We start from the raw sequence: 18,635 nt of genomic DNA, 5'->3' as shown, positions 1-18,635 counted from the left end.
CATCCATTTGTTTTAATTTATTCGAATATCAAATGCATTATCCACATGACCACAAACATAGCTATTTACACCCACAACATGAGTCATTCAAACAACAAAATGAATTTCAAAGGCAAAACTAACCTTCTCTGGTGGAAGATCAATGCCCAAATTACCACGAGATTGGATAATACCATCAGCTTCTCGTAGAATCTCATCAAAATGGGTCAGGCCCTAATTTCAACACAGACATAAGATTGAATCAGCATAGTCAATAAGAGTATATCTTAAAAGAGAAAAGTTAACACTATAAAGACATCAAAATCACCTCAACATTTCAATCTTAGCAAAAATTTGGGTCTGGCTGAGATCACCCCAATTGGAAAGGAATTCATGGGCCTGAATTACAACATAAAAAAGTATGTTATAAGAAAAAGCACAACAAAGGATGCTATAAGTGAAAACGTTCTTCGGCTGGATTTTTTCTCAAAGACCTGAAAGAAGGTACAACATAATTAAAAGAGTGGGGAAAAAAAGTAGAGAAGAAAATAAATACAAAGAAAAATCAGAACCAGATGAAAACTCTACTGCAAAAGCCATATGGTTTTACAATTCCACAATCCACATACCATTTTGAATTTGTCCATAGTTCCTGAAAGAACTCCTCTTGAAGAATCCATGTCATTCCCCTAAACAAATACCAACATTTTATCAAAGAAGAACAAAAAAGTAGCAGTGCAAATGGTAAATATTTTTTATAGTTATATGCAAACCATGCGGTCCAGCATCCGGTTATGACTATCCACCTCCTCGTGTATATCACTTGAGATCTGTTACAACCACATTAACAACACGTTAACATATCAAAATAATGAAAAGGTTACCAACAGCTGAAAATAAATAAATGAGGAAATGATCATAATTCACAGCGTTCTTCAAGTATAATATACAGGAAGAACAAACTTAGGTCTAGATTATTTTACAAGAAAAATTAAACTTACTCTTTTCAACAAACTGACTCTATCTTGCAATCCACCCATTGCTCGCTCGTTATCTTGTTCATCAATTTCATTATAAGTGGTAATTCAGTATAACTAAATAAGGATAGTTTCATAAAATTAGCTTACTAGATACTAGTATCAAGATTATTCATAAAACCAACCCGAAATATGGTTAAAGCATTTCATCAAACATGTTGAGTGCGGTAAACTTGAAACGAAATAAGAGAATTCAAAGCTTAGTATCAATGTGATAGAGAAGAGAGCATAATATTGTATACTTTAATTCAGTTTATGAATTCAGTCTATGAAAAAGATCCAAACCACTGCCAAATCAAATAGTTACTTATTGTAATAGAAATAAGAAGTTGTTGAGTTTCAAGCAGAGTATTGGTGTTGTGTGAGTGTATTGTCTGGTGGTGGGTTTAGGGAACTCACGGCGGCGACAAAAGAGAGCAGTTCGACAGCTAGATGGAGCGCACGGGTTGGTCGCAGAGTTTGAAGCAGGGCAATGTGGCTTCCAGACGAACGCGAACGCGAACGATGAACGGCGAGTGAACGCGAATGGTGAACGCCGAGCAAACTTGAACGGCGAAAAATGCGAATGAAGACGACGGCTGAACGAAGACGCGAACGTTAACGGCAACCAACGGCGGCGGAAGCGCGGCTGAGCAGACAAAGACGACGGACGCCGAGCTCGAGGAAGCAGCTGCGATCAGTGACAGCGAACGGGGGTTGAAGACTTGGAGCACGAGGGAAGCTAGATAGATGGACGGACGGCAGCAGTATGCCACTCCTTGCGGCGGCGGTGGTGTAGGCTTACAGTGCTAGGGTTTCTTGGCTAAGTTTCTGTGAATGAAAGAAACGGAGGGAGAAAGGGAGAAAGAAACGAAGGAGCTTCAGAACCAAGAGTGAAGGGTTTCAAGTGACGAAGGCTAAGGGCGAAGGGCGAAGGGCGAAGGGTGAAGGGCGAAGGGCGAAGGGTTCACGGCGAAGTGCGAAGGGTGAAGGGTGAAGGGCTAAGGCTAATGGGAGGCGCTCTTCAGGCTTAGGGTTTCGAGTGATTAGGGTTAGTGTCTTTGGGTTGGGGACCGGGTTGGTGCCGGGTTGGGAGCCGGGTCAGGGGCCGGGTTAGGGTCAATGGGTTGGAGCCCCTCTCGCCACGCTTTTAAAACGTCACTGTTTTGCTCTACGGCCACGCTTTTGAAGCGTGACAGAAAAGAACCTTTTGGCCACGCTTTTAAAGCGTGCCAAAAGCGTATTAGGATATGGCCACGCTTTGTAAGCGTGGCCGTAATGAAACCCTGTCGCCACGCTTTCAAAACGTCCTTGTTTCTCTAAAGCGTGGCAAAAAAAAGCGTGGCCATTTCTCTAACCAATTGCCACCCATACAAAAGCGTGGCCGTTGATACTTTTCACCACGCTTTTGAAGCGTGGCAATAAAAAAAGTGGCTAAATCTCTAATCTATTGCCACCCTCATAAAAGCGTGGCCATTGACCATTTTTTGCCACGCTTTTGAAGCGTGGCAAGAAAAAAGCGTGGCCATAGGCCTTTTTTCTTGTAGTGAACCCTACAAATGGGGTTTATCAGGTACTACCGATAATACTTTATTTATTAAAATTCTAATAATCAATACATCCTTGTACCAATATATGTTGATGACATTATATTTGGTTCAGCCGATGAGTCTCTATGTGCTGATTTTGACAAGCTCATGACAAGTGAGTTTGACATGAACATGATGGGAGAACTCACCTTTTTTCTTAGACTTCAAATTAAGCAAATTTCACATGGCACTTTTGTGCATCAAGAGAAGTATGCCAAGGAATTGGTGAAAAGGATATGGATGAAATTAAGTATAGAGGAATGATTGGACCTCTTATGTATGTCACCTCCTCTAGACCGAACATTCTATAAAATGTTATAGTTTGTTCTAGATTCCAATCATTACCCAAGTAATCGCATCTTTCTGCAGTTAAAAAATTATTAGATATATTCATGGCACATCCAATTTTGGTTTATGGTATCCAAGGTTTGATGATTTTTCTGCAGCTAGTTATTGTGATGCAGATTTTATCGAAGATAGAGTAGATCGTAGAAGCACATCTGGAATTTGTTGCTCTCTTAGAAGATCTCTCAATATGTGGTCAAGCAAAAAGCAATTAACCGTAGCTCTATCCACTATCGAGGCTAAATATATTGCAACATTTTCTTGTTATTCCCAATTATTATGGTTGAAAACTCAATTAACTAATTACAAATTGAAAGTTGGTAATATACCCTTGTTATGTGATAACATAAATGCCATAAATATTTTCAAAAATCCAGTTTTACACTCAAGAATAAAACATATTGAGGTAAGATATTACTCAATAAGAGAACATATTTAAAAGGGTAATATTGATATTTAATTTGTGAAATCGGAAGAACAACTTACTGATATATTCACCAAGCCTTTGGCAGAAGACAGATTTTGCAAAAAGGAGAACTACTTTGGGCTTACTATGTTATGAATCTCTATTTCAATCTTGCTAATGTCTTGCTTGAGGTTTTTTCTTGTAGGTCGATATGAGAAATTTATAGGCAGATAGAGTTTTTTGAAAGATCGTTAAAGATGGTTTCTGATTTATGGAAAAAGGATACAATATGGGCCAAGCAAATCTTCTAACTCCTAATGACCCCTTGTGTTTCCTTAACACCCCGTTTGAGTCAAAATATAAGTTTCTCTTTAAATGAATGGGCCTCATTGCATTTTTTTCAAAAAAAATTCACATTTTTTCTTTTTCTATATTGAATCATTTTTAAATATCATAAGTACAACCTTTTTCAGCACTTGTCAACACTTTTTCAAAATAAGTCTTTCTTAGGTTTAGACTTTTTGTGTTTCTAAGGGCTTTCAAACTTGCTGTAGTTGCTTCTCATTCACATCATTTCATTTTTTCAAAAAAAAAAAAAACTGCATCATCTTTGTGTCATTAAAATGAGAAAGAAAACTACTACTCAAAGAGGCACTTTTGTTCAAAATCTTTCCGAAATTCCTGAAGGTTCTCGTAAACTTCCTCAATCATCTCAAACCCACACACACATGCATATTCACTCTTATTCTCCATCTGAATTCTTCTAAGTGTGGAGAAAAGGACATGGACAACTATGCTTGAATCTTATTACATATGTGGTTCATTTTGTTTCTGAAACCTCTTTTTAGGCCATATGAGTTTTTACCTTAATTTTGTCTTTATTTGACAACTTTGTTTGTTACTAGTCGTACTATTTTACTAAATCTATGATGTTTTTATTAAAAAAATATACCTTCATTTGTTTTCTAGATTATTTCTACAATATTTCAAGAAGGAATCTTTGGTTTTCACATGCCTCTAACATATTATTTTGCAGATTCTATTTTCATTTTTCTCTTTTGTAGATTCTATTTTTACTTTTTTCTACCCACCTTCATGACAAAAGGAGGAGAAAATATATATATGAGACTTGCGGCTTGCTTAGGTTATGGATTATTAGTTTTTATTAGTCTTATGATTATGTTCTGAACTTGTTTGACTTGAAGTCATTTGAACTTTATGAATACTTATGTTCTTATGATTATGTTGTGGTTATATCTGTGTTGCTGATATTTTTCATATCATGCTGAAGTTTTACACACCATATTAATGTACAAGTTAATTTTTAGTAGCTTTCTTGTCTGGATTGTTCTGCATTTCTGTATCCCTAGAATTGCTGAAAAGCTTACATTAAAGGGGAGCAACCCTTATGAAAGAAAGGGAGAGCACATCAACATGAAATGGTGTCATCACAGGAAGTTTCTAATGTTTAACTCTTTCAATTCCTTTAACTATCATCTCATATATCATGTTTTTTTATTAAGGAGGAGATTATTGAGTTTAGAAAATAATACATTTCATGTTGGTGATGAAAAAAAATATATTTGGTTGGGTTGAAAGTCCAAAAGAATTGTTTGATGTGCGTGCTCATAGTGCCAACCCATGTTAGTTTGAGTAGCCTAATAAGAAGAATAATTTACCCATGATGTTGCTACTTAGACAAAAACAAAAATAAGGCTGGTATATCAACAATACAATCATATATCACCAACCAATCCCAGCCCATTAGTTTAATAAAGGACAAGATCGTTGTTGCAAATGGAGCTTCATCAATTCGGGTAAAACCAAAATCAAAGGAAAAGTGATTCACTTTTCTTTAGCATCAAAGAGAAAAAGAAGAAAAAGTAAAATAATAGAGGCAAAGTCAAATCAATGGAGCTTTAAATCAAATCCAAAAGATTGATAAGGTTTATAAACAAAAGAAGTGTTATGGTGTTATCATTCTTATCCAAGTCAAATGGCTTGTTAAAGCTATAACATTTTAGCCTCCATCATTCAGAAAGGAAGAAGAAAATGGAGGTTATTTTTTCTTTTTCAAATCAAAGGCTAGAAATTAAACTTGGGGCCAAAGCTTAAAATTGAAGGTGTTGATCTGTGAAAAATACTTTGAATGCATCATGACTTTCACCCTACTATTGTTGCCCATCTCCTCAACACCTCCGTGCCACTCTGCTCTAATCTTATATTCTGATTTTCTTGGGAGAAGAAGAAGAACTCAGCTGGTCCAATGCTCAAGAGTTGACTTTACCCACTAGCTCAAGTTTTGGAAGCATTAGTGTAACACCCTAATATTCAAATCCTTATGCTCGAGTCATAAGTCAATGATAATAAGGTGGTACAACTCTCAAGGTAGATTTATAATACATATATATATATATAAGTTGAAAGAAAGTAGTAAACGAGAAGCCTAAAAAGAGTAAAATAAAATCGTGAATCATAACACTCACGTATTGATAAAATAGAAGATAAAGCGCGATTCAGAAACAATATAGAGATAAATCAGTAGAGAAGGATAAGATAAAGACATGATATAAATATGTAACATAAGTAAATATCCACTAGTCGCAACCTGCGAAATTTAGGCTAGCTAGGGTACAGAATAAAATCAGTTTGACAACAATATCTCCTATCTCTCCCAAAAGATACATAAAGGCCTCTATAGGCAAGTTTTTAAAGGCATAAATACATAATATAAGTTTTTCAAAATAAGAACAAAGAGATTCTAAACAAAAGTAAATCAAAATACAATGATCTTTGCCATCTCTCAGATGAATTACAACTCACTGCTGAGCATCTGGACCTGCATCTGAAAAATAAGAGATATATACTGAACGAGAACCCCCGACCCATGGGTTTCCATTACGATAAAGTGCCAAATAAATACTGCATAAGGCAACACGAACTCACTAAGCAATCTTAAGATTCTTATCTCGTCATGATCCATCCTAGGTTGTCTTTAATCCAAAATTAGGCAAATAACATAAGGAGATTCTAAGTCTAAGTCAACAATCCTCAGCCTTTCTCAATTCTCCAACAAAACAGAATCATAATCAGAAATCAGTACCATCCCTCAGCATCAACCAATGCCGGCATGACGGACCTCTCAGTTGTACAAACACAAATAATACAGACAAATAATACACAAGGAGGTACAAGTAAAGCAAGTAGCATATAATCAAGTAACATAGCATGTACAACTAGGCAACCCAAAACAAGTAAGCAATCCTGAACAAGTCAAACATATCCAAATGATGTATGCCTGCTGTTCATACCCTGGGTCGAGTTATCCGACCTGGGATGATTAGTGACAAAGCGACCGACCTCTTCAGTTCAGGCTACCCGACCTCTTCTCAAAGAGGTCAGCCAAATCGACAGGAAAGCCCAATAAAGGGCCCAAATAGAGGAACACGACCCAAATCCAAAGGCAATCCAAGCTTATAGAGATAAAGGTGGTTCCCTTGAAGATAAGCTGACTTCACTCGAAATAAGATAAGATAAGATAAGATAACTAACTTATCTTATCAGAAAGGTCAGCCCACACTACTATAAATACACTGGAGCATCCAGGTATAACTCATACTCTGATTCTACAATAAACCTGCTTAATACCCGGGCTAACTTAAGTATCGGAGTCTCTTGCAGGTACCCCCACCCTCTGGTGACCAAGGATCAGAAGTGCAGCCAGTCCAACAAGTCGGACACAACAGCTCCGGCCGCCACCAGCCAGCTGGACACATCATTTCCGACCAGTATAGAAGATCTCGTCCGAGATCGACCTCTAGTTTCAGGTAACCCTCGGAACATTGGCGCCGTTGCCGGGGAACCTAGAAGTCATCCCAACACCATGGTGGACAGCCATGACAACGACCACGATTCAGATCTGGAAAATAGAATACCGCACAAGAACACGGACGCTACGCTAAAGGATACTCCGGAATCCAACGGGGACAAAAACTCATCAAATCCGGAGGTAATAGCAGCACTTCAAGACAGCTTAAAGCAACTTGAAAAAGAAACCCAACAACAACGAGAGGTCGGGAAGGATCTACAAAGAGAGGTACGGCGGCGTCGAGAATTGGAAGATAAACTAATGCAATTAGAAGCCGATCTCAAATCCAAAGCTCCTCGGACTACTCCTGAGGAAAATTCGCGCAAAGAACAAGATCTATTCACCAAGGAAATCATGAAAACCAAAATTCCAAAAGACTTCAAAATCTCGGATATAATTTTATATGATGGCACCACAGATCCCAACCATCATCTCAGCAATTTCAGAAGTAGAATGTACCTCACCGACGCCTCGGACGCCATTCGTTGCAAAGCTTTTCCAACAACTCTCACGAAGACAACAATCAGATGGTTCGACAACCTACCTCCAAAGTCCATCTCAAACATTGATCACCTGGCCAAAAAAGTCCTAGCCAGATTCTCCATCCAAAAAGATAAGACCAAGCACGCCCCCAGTTTACTAGGGATCAAGCAAGGAGATCGGGAGAGCCTCCGCAACTACATGAAACGATTCAACAAAACATGCATGGACATACAAAGCTTGCCAACAGAGGCCGCCATCATGGGACTCATCAATGGCCTACGAGAAGGACCTTTTAGCCAGTCCATATCAAAGAAGTACCCTACCTCCTTAGACGAAGTGCAGGAGCGAGCAGAAAAATACATCAACATGGAAGAAAACACTCGGTTTTGAGAAACCTCAAAATCCGGGGTCCCCTACCGAGATAAAGACAAGGAATCCAAAAGGAAAGAAGATCGACAAGGAGAGAAAATAAAAAAATACCATAATTACACTCCTCTCAAGGCATCCCTAGTCGACGTATACAAAGAAGTCTACCATACGGAGAAAATACCCCCAGCACGGCCACTCAAAGGCAAAAGAGGAGGAGGAAACCGGAACGAATATTGCGAATATCATCGAGTGCGAGGGCACTCCACCAACGAGTGCTTCGATATAAAGAACTTCATAGAAAAATTGGTGAGGGAAGGAAAACTAGATCGGTTTCTAGCCACCCGAGATGACGACCAAAGAAAGAGACGAAGGGACGAAGATATCGGACGAACCGCGCGATCACCTCGTACACCGGAAAGACACGTCCATATGATACAAGGCGGATTCGCAGGGGGAGGAATCTCAAAATCATCCCACAAAAGATATCTCAAAGAAGTATATCATGTCGAGAAAAAGGAAGAAGCACCCAACATCCCTGCAATCACATTCACTAAAGAGGACGCATCCGGTATCATCTCGGGACACGACGACCCCATGGTCATCACCATCATACTAGCAAACGCCAATCTGCACCGCACATTAGTAGACCAAGGGAGCTCCGCCGACATCCTATTCAAAACTGCCTTCGACAAGCTCGGCCTAGAAAACAAGGAGCTTAAGGCACACCCGAACAGTCTATTCGGACTGGGAGATACCCCGGTACAACCACTAGGATACGTATCACTACATACAACCTTTGGAAAAGGGAATCAATCCAGGGCGCTCAAAATAGACTACATTGTGGTCGACGTGAGTTCAGCCTACAATTCTCTAATAGGTCGGACAACACTAAATCAACTCGGTGCAATAGTCTCAACTCCACATCTATGCATGAAATTCCCAACTACAGAGGGGATAGCCACAATAAAAGCAGATCAAAAGATTGCACGCCGCTGTTATAACGAAAGTCTAAACCTCAGAGGCAGAGGAGAAGAGTTTCACACAATTGAGCTTGGCGGAGTTCAGAGACGAGAAGAAGTCCGTCTGCAGCCAGAAGGTGAGATAGAGAAGGTTCATATCAGAGACACCTCGGACAAAACGACTAATATCGGCACGATCCTGAGAGGAGACTCAAAAGAATTACTAGTACAATTCTTACGAGATAATGTCGATCTCTTCGCATGGAAAGCCGCAGACATGCCAGGCATAGACCCCAAGCTAATGTGCCACAAGTTGGCGGTCTATCCAGGATCTCGGCCGGTACAGCAAAGACGAAGAAAACTTGGGCCAGAGCGATCCCAAGTTGTGGAAGAACAGGTACAAGCATTACTAGAGGCAGGATTCATAAAAGAGGTCAAGTACCCACTATGGCTAGCCAACGTCGTCTTGGGGAGAAAATCAAATGGGAAGTGGCGAATGTGCACCGATTACACCGATCTCAACAAATCCTGCCCAAAAGATCATTTTCCACTCCCAAGTATTGACGCTCTGGTCGATGCTTCCTCCGAATATAGATACCTCTCGTTTATGGACGCATACTCGGGATACAACCAAATCCCCATGTATCTACCAGATCAAGAAAAGACCTCGTTTTTAATGCCAAAAGCAAACTACTGCTACATTGTGATGCCTTTCGGTCTCAAGAATGCGGGAGCTACTTATCAAAGGCTAATGAATAAAGTCTTCTCAGATCACATCAGGAAAATTATGGAAGTCTATGTGGACGACATGTTGATAAAGACACAAAGTGAAGAGGCATTATTATCCGACCTGGCTCAAGTGTTTGACACTATAAGGAAGCATGACATGCGACTCAATCCCGCAAAATGCACCTTTGCAGTAGAAGCGGGCAAATTTTTAGGTTTCATGCTCACACAAAGAGGAATTGAAGCAAATTCGAATAAATGTCAAGCCATACTCAACATGAAAAGCCCAACCTGTGTCAAAGAAGTACAGCAACTCAACGGGAGATTGGCCGCCCTATCCAGGTTCTTAGCAGGATCAGCGATAAGATCTCTCCCCTTCTATGCTACTTTAAGGAAGGGAAAGCAGTTCGAATGGACAAGAGAATGTGAACAAGCCTTCCAAGACTTCAAGGATTTCTTGGGACGGCCACCTATCCTATCTCAGCCATGAAAAGGAGAACCGCTCATATTATATCTCGCAGTAGAAAGCCGGGCAATAGCCTCAGCACTAGTCAGAGAAGACGAAAGTGGGCAACAACCCGTCTACTTCATTGGTAAAGTGCTACAGGGATCTGAGTTGAACTACCAGAAAATAGAAAAGTTTGCCTATACTCTCGTTCTAACATCTCGACGACTTCGCCCATATATCCAGGCTCACACCATTAAGGTTCAAACTAACCAGCCCATAAAAGGAATATTGCAGAAAACAGATTTAGCAGGTAGAATTTTACAATGGACAGTCGAGTTATCCGAGTTGACCTTCAATATGAAGCTCGGACGGCCATCAAATCATAGTATCTGGCCGACTTCATCGCAGAATTCACAGATGCCCCGGAAATCCCCACAGAATGGAATCTCTATGTGGACGGTTCTTCAAATAAGACTGGAAGCAGCGCAGGTGTGATAATAGAAAGCAACCAAGGAACCCAAGTTGAGCTCTCCCTTAAATTCGGGTTCCCGGCCTCAAACAATCAGGCGGAATATGAAGCGTTATTGGCTGGTTTGAAGATGGCTAAAGAGGTTGAAGCTCAAAAACTCAACATTTACAGCGATTCACAAGTAGTCACCTCACAGATAACAGGGAGCTACCAAGCCAAAGATCCCACCATGAAAAACTTTTTGGATAAAACCAAGGAACAACTCGGACATCTCGGGGAATATAAGGTCCGCCACATACCCCGCGAACAAAATGTCCGAGCTGACACACTCTCGAAACTAGCCAGCACCAAACCAGGGGCAACAATAGAAGCCTCATCCAGGAAATGCTACAGAACCCGTCAATCTTGGAAGAGGAAAAAGTCCTAGCCGTAACAAGTCAGGACCAAGGATGGATGACCCCCATAATTAACTACCTCAAAACAGAAACACTCCCCACAGAAGAAAAGGAGGCAAAGAGGTTAAAAAGGGAGGCACAGTACTACACTATCATAAACAACATCCTGTACAAAAGAGGGATCTCAATACCATTACTAAAATGTGTGCCGACCAACAACACAAAGGAAGTGCTAGAAGAAGTACACGGCGGCATTTGTGGCAATCATCTCGGAGCACGAGCTCTCGCAAAAAAAGTACTCCTGGCGGGATTTTATTGGCCAACTCTACAGAAAAAAGCTACAGAATTTGTAAAGACATGTTCACCATGTCAGAAACATGCAACTTTCACGTCGCCCCACCAGAAGAGCTCATCAGTGTAACTTCGCCTTGGCCGTTTGCAAAATGGGGACTTGATCTTCTCGGACCCTTCCCCCAGGGATCAGGACAAGTTAAATTCCTCATAGTAGGGGTAGACTATTTCACAAAGTGGATCGAGGCAGAGCCCCTAGCCAACGCCACTGCTCAAAGAAGCTAGAAATTCCTATATAGAAACATTGTCACAAGGTTCGGGGTTCCACACTCCATCACCACAGACAATGGCACTCAATTCATAGATGCAGGCTTCAGAAAATTAGTAGCCGACTTAAACATAAAGCACCAGTACACCTCCGTGGAACATCCGCAAGCCAATGGACAGGCTGAAGCTGCCAACAAAGTCATATTGGCCGGGTTAAAACGGAGATTACAAGACGCAAAGGGAGCTTGGGCAGAAGAGCTTCCACAAGTTCTATGGGCATATCGACGACGCCACACTCCACCACAAAGGAATCCCCCTTTCGGTTAGCATACGGAATAGAGGCAATGATCCCAGTAGAGATTGAGAAAGGATCGCCTAGAGTGGTTCATTACAATGAGGGAGCAAATTCCCAACTTCAGAGGGAAGAGCTCAACCTACTACCTGAAATCCAAGAAAGAGCTCGGATCAGGGAAGAAGTACTAAAACGTCAAATGGCTTCCAGATACAATCGAAGGGTAGTGCCGAGAAGTTTCGCAGAGAATGATCTTATCCTAATCCGAAACGATATTGGAACAACTCGACCAGGAGAAGGAAAGTTGGCAGCAAACTGGAAAGGACCTTACCAAGTTGTAGAAGTACTTGGGAAGGGCTACTACAGACTGTCTGATGAGTATTTTGGTGAAAAATAAATTTCTCCCAAAACACACAAATCTAACCGGCAAGTGTACCGGGTCGTATCAAGTAATAAAAACTCACGGGAGTGAGGTCGATCCCACAGGGATTGAAGGATTGAGCAATTTTAGCTTAGTGGTTAATTTAGTCAAGCGAATCAAGATTTGGTTGAATGTTTTGTGATTTGCAGAAATTAAATTGCATGTAAGTAAAGAGAACAGGGAATTAAAATGCTGAATCTTAAAGAACAAGAAATTAAATAGCAGAAACTTAGAATACAAGAAATGTAAATTGCGGAATCTTAAAGTGCAAGAAATGTAAACGGCTGGAATTGTAAAGGGAATTGGGGATTGGATTTGCAGAATTTAAACAAGGAAAAGTAAATTGCATCAAGTAGAGAAGTAGAAGAGGTGTGGGATCAAATTGGATCTCAGAGCAGAAAAGTAAATGAACATGGAAAACAGTAACAGAGAATGTAAAATTGGGAAATTAGATCTCAGGACCCAGAGACTAGAAAACCAAGTCTAGATCTCAATGCCTTCCTAGATCCAACAAGAAATTGTAATTGAAATTCAAAGAAAGTGGATGGAGAGCAATTAACAGAAATTGAAATTCAATCAAGCAGTAAATAAAGCAGTGAGATCCAAGGTTGAGATTGAAACAGAATTTCTTCAATTCTCCAACCCAAAATCCAAGACAATTGTAATTGAAATTGAAAGCAATAAAACTGAGAGGAAGAGAAGTGAATTCTCCTTCCCCAAGACAAAGAAATTAAAGATCACTCAATATCAAAAGCTCTCCGAAAACTATTATGAAAATTCCAAAAGAAAGCTCTCCGAAGAACTTGAATTCTATCTTATTTATACACTTTCTTCAAATGATCTTCAAGCCTTGAGTTGGGCCTTTGCTCTTGGTGGAATTGGGTTGAAAGAGGCCTTGGTTGATTGCTCTTGAAGTTTGGAGAAGAACCAAAGTGAACCAATTGAACCGGGTTTGAGTTTTGCAAAAGTTGGACCAAAAGTTTGAGCAAAAGTTAGGGGGCTAACTTTTGCCCAAACTTTTCATATCAGCAGCTATACCCATCTGATACCAACGTTGGTGCCAAAGTTAGGGGTCTAACTTTGGCCCTAACGTTGGCCTTACCTTGTGCACTTGTGGCGCCAACGTTAGCCACCAAGTTAGGGGGCTAACGTTGGCGCAAACTTTTGCTCCTCCCCTTGTGATTTTCATGTGCCAACGTTAGCCACCAAGTTAGGGGGCTAACGTTGGCGCAAACTTTTGGTGCCCAGGGAGGTTTTCTTCATGCCAACGTTAGCCTCAAAGTTAGGGGGCTAACGTTGGCGCAAACTTTTGGTGCCCAGGGAGGTTTTCTTCATGCCAACGTTAGCCTCAAAGTTAGGGGGCTAACGTTGGCGCAAACTTTTGGTGCCCAGGGAGAATTTTCATGTGCCAACGTTAGCCTCAAAGTTAGGGGTCTAACTTTGGGGCTAACTTTTCACCCAAAAGTTTGTGTAAAAGTTTGAGGCTAACTTTAGGTCCAGCTTTTTGCTTCCTGGTTCAATTTCACTTATTCCATTGTCTTCTCTTTACTCCTAGCTATTCCTTCTTGCTTCAACCTTTCTCCAAGCTTTCTTCACCTATCATTAATCAACCAAACACATCAAAGCTATGCTTAAAATCATGAGATATTCATTCTTTCATAATATGTAACAATTATAGTATAAAACCTCATGAAGTAGCATGAATTCATACATGGTTGATTAAATCAAAGGAAACATGAAAATCTACCTAATTGGCTTACTTGTAGCTCAAGAAAGTGCATAATTCTAATGAAAACAAAAGAAAAAGACTAGTTAAAATAGGCTAAGATGACTTGTCATCACAACACCAAACTTAAAGCTTGCTTGTCCCCAAGCAAGAAAAGATTTATTGAGAAGAAAGAATGAAATGGAAGAGGATGTTCATGCTAGCAGAGTATTATTGATAGTTCATGGGGTTTTGTGTGGATATGTAAATACTCACTTCTTACTGACTCCTAGGCCTAGAAAGTCTCCTTCAAGCTTCAAGTAACATACTGCTATGACCTCTCATTATTCCTTTATCCTTGTCTATTACTTTGTTTATAAGCTTTATTTGAGTGTCATGTGTAGCAAGTTCATTTTCTTTTCTTTATACTTGACACATTATTCACCATAGACACTTGGCTCACATTCCTTCTTAAAACATTGATGCCCAGCACCTCTTTGGGTTACTAAATGCCTTGTAGTTAGGTTGCTCTTGATAGTGGACTTTCAGCTGATGATCCCGGATTAGTTAACCCAAGTCACCGAGTGTTGATGCACTCCTAAGAGCTTACTAATCCAAGCAGATCCTAGTACAAAGACACCACATGCATATATTTTAAAGTTCAAGCTATTGGTGTCCAGCTTTGTTTCTTTTTGTTTCCTTTTGTTCTGCCACTTTTTGGCTATCTCTTTTCTTTCCTTCTTTTTGTTTTTCTTTCTAACCAAGGAATTTTTTTATTTAATTGAGATTCATAGACAGTAGGCCACTCTTTACTTAGAATGAGATATCCTAGCTCTTTATTCACTAAAAGTGAGTTATTATACAACCACACACATACCACCACTTACTTTTATTTTACTTCTATCTAACAGAGATCATCTTGCTTCACATTCAAACTTTTCTTTTATTGAACTTAAAGATGCAGGGGACAACACATGCTTCTTGTCAAGTGAAAGTAAACACACAAGCACACACAAAAACTAGCCTACTTATTTTAAAAGAAACAAACATAATGCAAAGACTTTTAATTAAAAGAACTACTTAAAGATGCAAAGACACTTAGAACAGATAGAATGCATGTTTTTTTTTTTCTTTGTAGTGATGAACAAGGAGCAAGTCCACCTTTCATTTGTCATGCCTTTTCTTTCTCCTTTCATACACTTGGCTGCTAGTGTTCCCACCATCCGTGTTTGGTGCCTGTTGACCTCGCCAAAAGCCAGCCTTATTCATAGCCTCCTCCACTCTATCTTCAAGTCTCATAGCATTGCTTACCTCTACCTCACTTCTCTTTTTGAAGAATTCATCAAAAGTTGGGAAAGCCGGATCCATGTTGTGCAAATGTTCTCTAATATAGTTCAGTTTGATTTGGCTATTGATGTTGTAATCGGCTTGTACTTCATACCTTGCATCTTGGAGTGTTGTGAACTCTTTGAGAGCCCTCAAATTTTCAGCTTGCATTTGTTCCAACTTTCCAAAAGATTCATGAGATTGAAAAGCATGTTCTTCTTGCATCACAAGGAATCTTGACTCAAATTCACTTTGTTTGTTCATTATTCTTAGCTCCCTTTCTTCTTGTGATTGTTGGTTTTTCATGTACAGAGAATGGTATTCCTCTTGCCTTTCTTGGATTCTCGTGTACTGTTGTGACAATCTTCCTATTGCTTCTTGCATTTAAGTCATATCCATATTGCCATGTGGGAAAAAGTGTGGCTGTTCCTCCTCCTCTTGTGGCTCTTCTTCTATGTGTGGCTCATCTTCTTCCATTGGTTCTTCTCTTTCCCTTCTTCCATGTGGTCTTCGGCCTTGATGTGCTTCAAGGGGCATCATCATTCGTTCAATGGTTATGGGCATGCCTTGGCTTAACCACATTGGATTCTCCTCTTCCATTGGAACTTTAGCCTTTGCACACAACCTCCAAATGGTACTCGGATAGTACAACTAAGATCCGGCCGAATTCTTTTCAGCCAGCTTTTGAATGTCTTTTGCAAGGATTTCATGAACTCTTATCTCTCCTCCCACAATGATGCAATGCAGCATCACGGCTCTCTCCCTGTTAACTTCTGAGGTGTTCACTGTGCCCAGAATTGATCTTTTCATTAACTCATACCATCCTTTTGCTTCCGGGGTGAGGTTACATCTCTTCAGGTACTTATATCTGTTCTTGTTATCTCCTTCCCACTCTGAGTTCTCCAAACAAATGTCTCTCGCAATCTCCTCATAATCCTAATCCTCATTCAATCTTTGTTGGTATCCCGGTTCACTAAAGCGGACTGACTTTAGTTTCAAGACTTTCTTGATTGCATCCGGGCTAAAGTCTACTTCCACCCCCCGCACATAGCTCTTGTACGTTGTGGGCTCACGCATGTCAAGCCTTGGGACATTTGCATAGAACTCTCTTATGATATTGGCATTGATTCGGATGGCTGGTGATGCAAGTTCCTCCCACCTCCTCTTCCGAATTTTGTCCTTCATTTCTTGACATCCATCATCCAGCAACAAGAATGGAATTTCAGGATAGATTCTTTTTTCGTTCATCCATTGAATTTGCATTTGATGAAACCAAGACTTGAATCTCCGTTGGTCATATTCATGTGTGTCTTCCTCCACTATGGGATCTTTCCCTTTTCTTCGTTTGGTTCTTGAGGAGGAGGCCATGGTCACTTGGTTGGTTGAGTCTTGTGAGGTTAGAAGGAGTGTGAAAAATGTTGGAGAGTTTGATGTGTGTTTGGAGCAAAAAGAAATTGAGATCGAACTTGCTATGACAAGAAATGATGAAGAGAAGTTTAAATGGTTGGAGTTTAAAGTAAGAGAAATGTTGCACAGAGCTTGTTATGTTGAGGAGTGATGAAGGGAGTGAAGTTTCCAAGGTTGGAGTGATTCGGTCATGTGCATGGCTTGAAGGTGGTATGCTTTTAAATGAGCAATGAAGGGCTGAGATGCAATTAGACTTATGGAGATCAAAGGTATGCATGTAAGGATGAATGAAGACAAAGTTTGCTCCTTCCCTTACCTTTGCCGTGATCATTCTCAAGGAGTGGCAGATTTCTTTTTCGAGGCATGTGATGGGATTTTGTCCACATGCTATGCTTTCCTTTGTCTTGTCTTTTTCTTTGAAGATTCTTTGACCTCCTAGTCACCACAACAAGACAACATACATTAGTTTTATCCAACCGTAGCAAGAGTGTTCTTTTTATTAATACTATGTGGACCATCGATTCTTATATCATTTGAACCGTGACACTCTCCTTTGAGGACACCAAACTTAATGTTTGGTCATATATAAAGAAAATGAGTATCTTCCTCCAATTAGTGAGATTCAAATGTTAAATGTTCATAAGAATTGTTTTCATCATACTTTCTTTTTCTCCCTTTTTTTTTTCATGAAGGATTAATTGTATCCCTAAATCGGTGCATCAAGGTTTGATGAACACCATACTTGTTTCTTGTCAAAGGGTACATCACAATTAATGCCTTCATTACCGGAAAAGAATTTTTCTATTTATAAGATTTTGGAAAACAATAATTGTATGATTATTGATGCATGAGTTTCTACTTTTCATGAAGCTATGTGGACACCAAACTTAGTGTTTGGCCATATGTTTTGTCAAGATACTCCAAACATGCAAAATGGAATTGTTTGTACCATTGGTTTAGTGTGCTTGAAGGCACACCAAACTTAGCATATGTTTCAAAATAGTGCATGCAGTCAATGGACATGTTCATGAAAAGAGAAAAGAATTCATGCTCAATTGATCATAACTTATTGAATTTAAAATGACATGAATGTTAAAGCATGGGTTGCCTCCCATGGAGCGCTCTTTTATTGTCATTAGCTTGACATTGAGGCTTTCTTTTATGGTGGTTGGTGCTTGTAGGGCCTCAATTTGTCTCCTCTGACCGTGATCCTCTTCTTTGTTCTCTGGTGTTCAATTTCAGCATGCTCTAATGAGAGTATGTTGCTGACAGTGTAGTAATCCTCGGTTTGTTGATTTGCCCCCAGCTGTTGATATATCAGTTGCACTTTGTCACCTTTGGAAAGCCCCTCTGTTGGAATCTTTCTATTCTTCCAACCCCTTTTTGCTTTGTTTCTGCGTTTCATCTTTCCTTTTGTTGATCTTTCTTTTCTGGCCGTAGGTTTTCCTTGGGGCCTCTCTTTTCAGTGGCTAATACTCTAATATCCTCTTGGGTTTCTTCATCAGTCTGCACAATCCTTAGCATTGGGATGTTGCTGTGACCTTCCTGGTCATTTTTCATATAGTCTTTCTTCTCCTTGCTAAATTGTGCTTCTGGTAATACTTTCAAAGTGACACTCTGGTCATGCATCCTGAGAGTTAATTCCCCTTCCTCTACGTCTATGATAGCTCTAGCAGTGGCCAAGAATGGCCTTCCCAGTATAACAGAGTCACCATCATCATCGTTTGATTCTAGAACCACAAAATCAGCAGGGTATATAAAACTGTCCACCTTGACCAAAAGATTTTCAATTACACCCCTGGGGTATACCATTAACTTGTCTACCAGCTCCAGAGACATTTGTACCGGTTTGACCTCCTCTATATGCAGCTTTT

At 40.0% G+C, this 18,635-nt stretch overlaps 1 protein-coding gene across 1 annotated transcript; it reads right to left on the bottom strand.

The window, feature by feature from the left end:
* Positions 1–320: 320 nt before the first annotated feature.
* LOC112765430 (bet1-like SNARE 1-1) lies at positions 321–1,054 on the bottom strand. The gene is made up of 4 exons (XM_025811330.3): positions 981–1,054; positions 753–809; positions 609–668; positions 321–473 (listed from the first exon to the last, which is right to left on the bottom strand). The coding sequence occupies exons 1-4, from the start codon at positions 1,017–1,019 to the stop codon at positions 384–386; spliced, it is 246 nt and encodes an 81-aa protein (XP_025667115.2). The 5' UTR covers positions 1,020–1,054; the 3' UTR covers positions 321–383.
* Between the last annotated feature and the right edge of the window lie 17,581 nt (positions 1,055–18,635).

This window comes from Arachis hypogaea, chromosome 17 (genome assembly GCF_003086295.3).
Source record: "Arachis hypogaea cultivar Tifrunner chromosome 17, arahy.Tifrunner.gnm2.J5K5, whole genome shotgun sequence".
NCBI classification, from domain to species: Eukaryota; Viridiplantae; Streptophyta; class Magnoliopsida; order Fabales; family Fabaceae; genus Arachis; species Arachis hypogaea.
The sequence above is the reverse complement of the archived record's forward strand: the minus strand, read 5'-3'. Positions and strand labels throughout refer to the sequence as shown.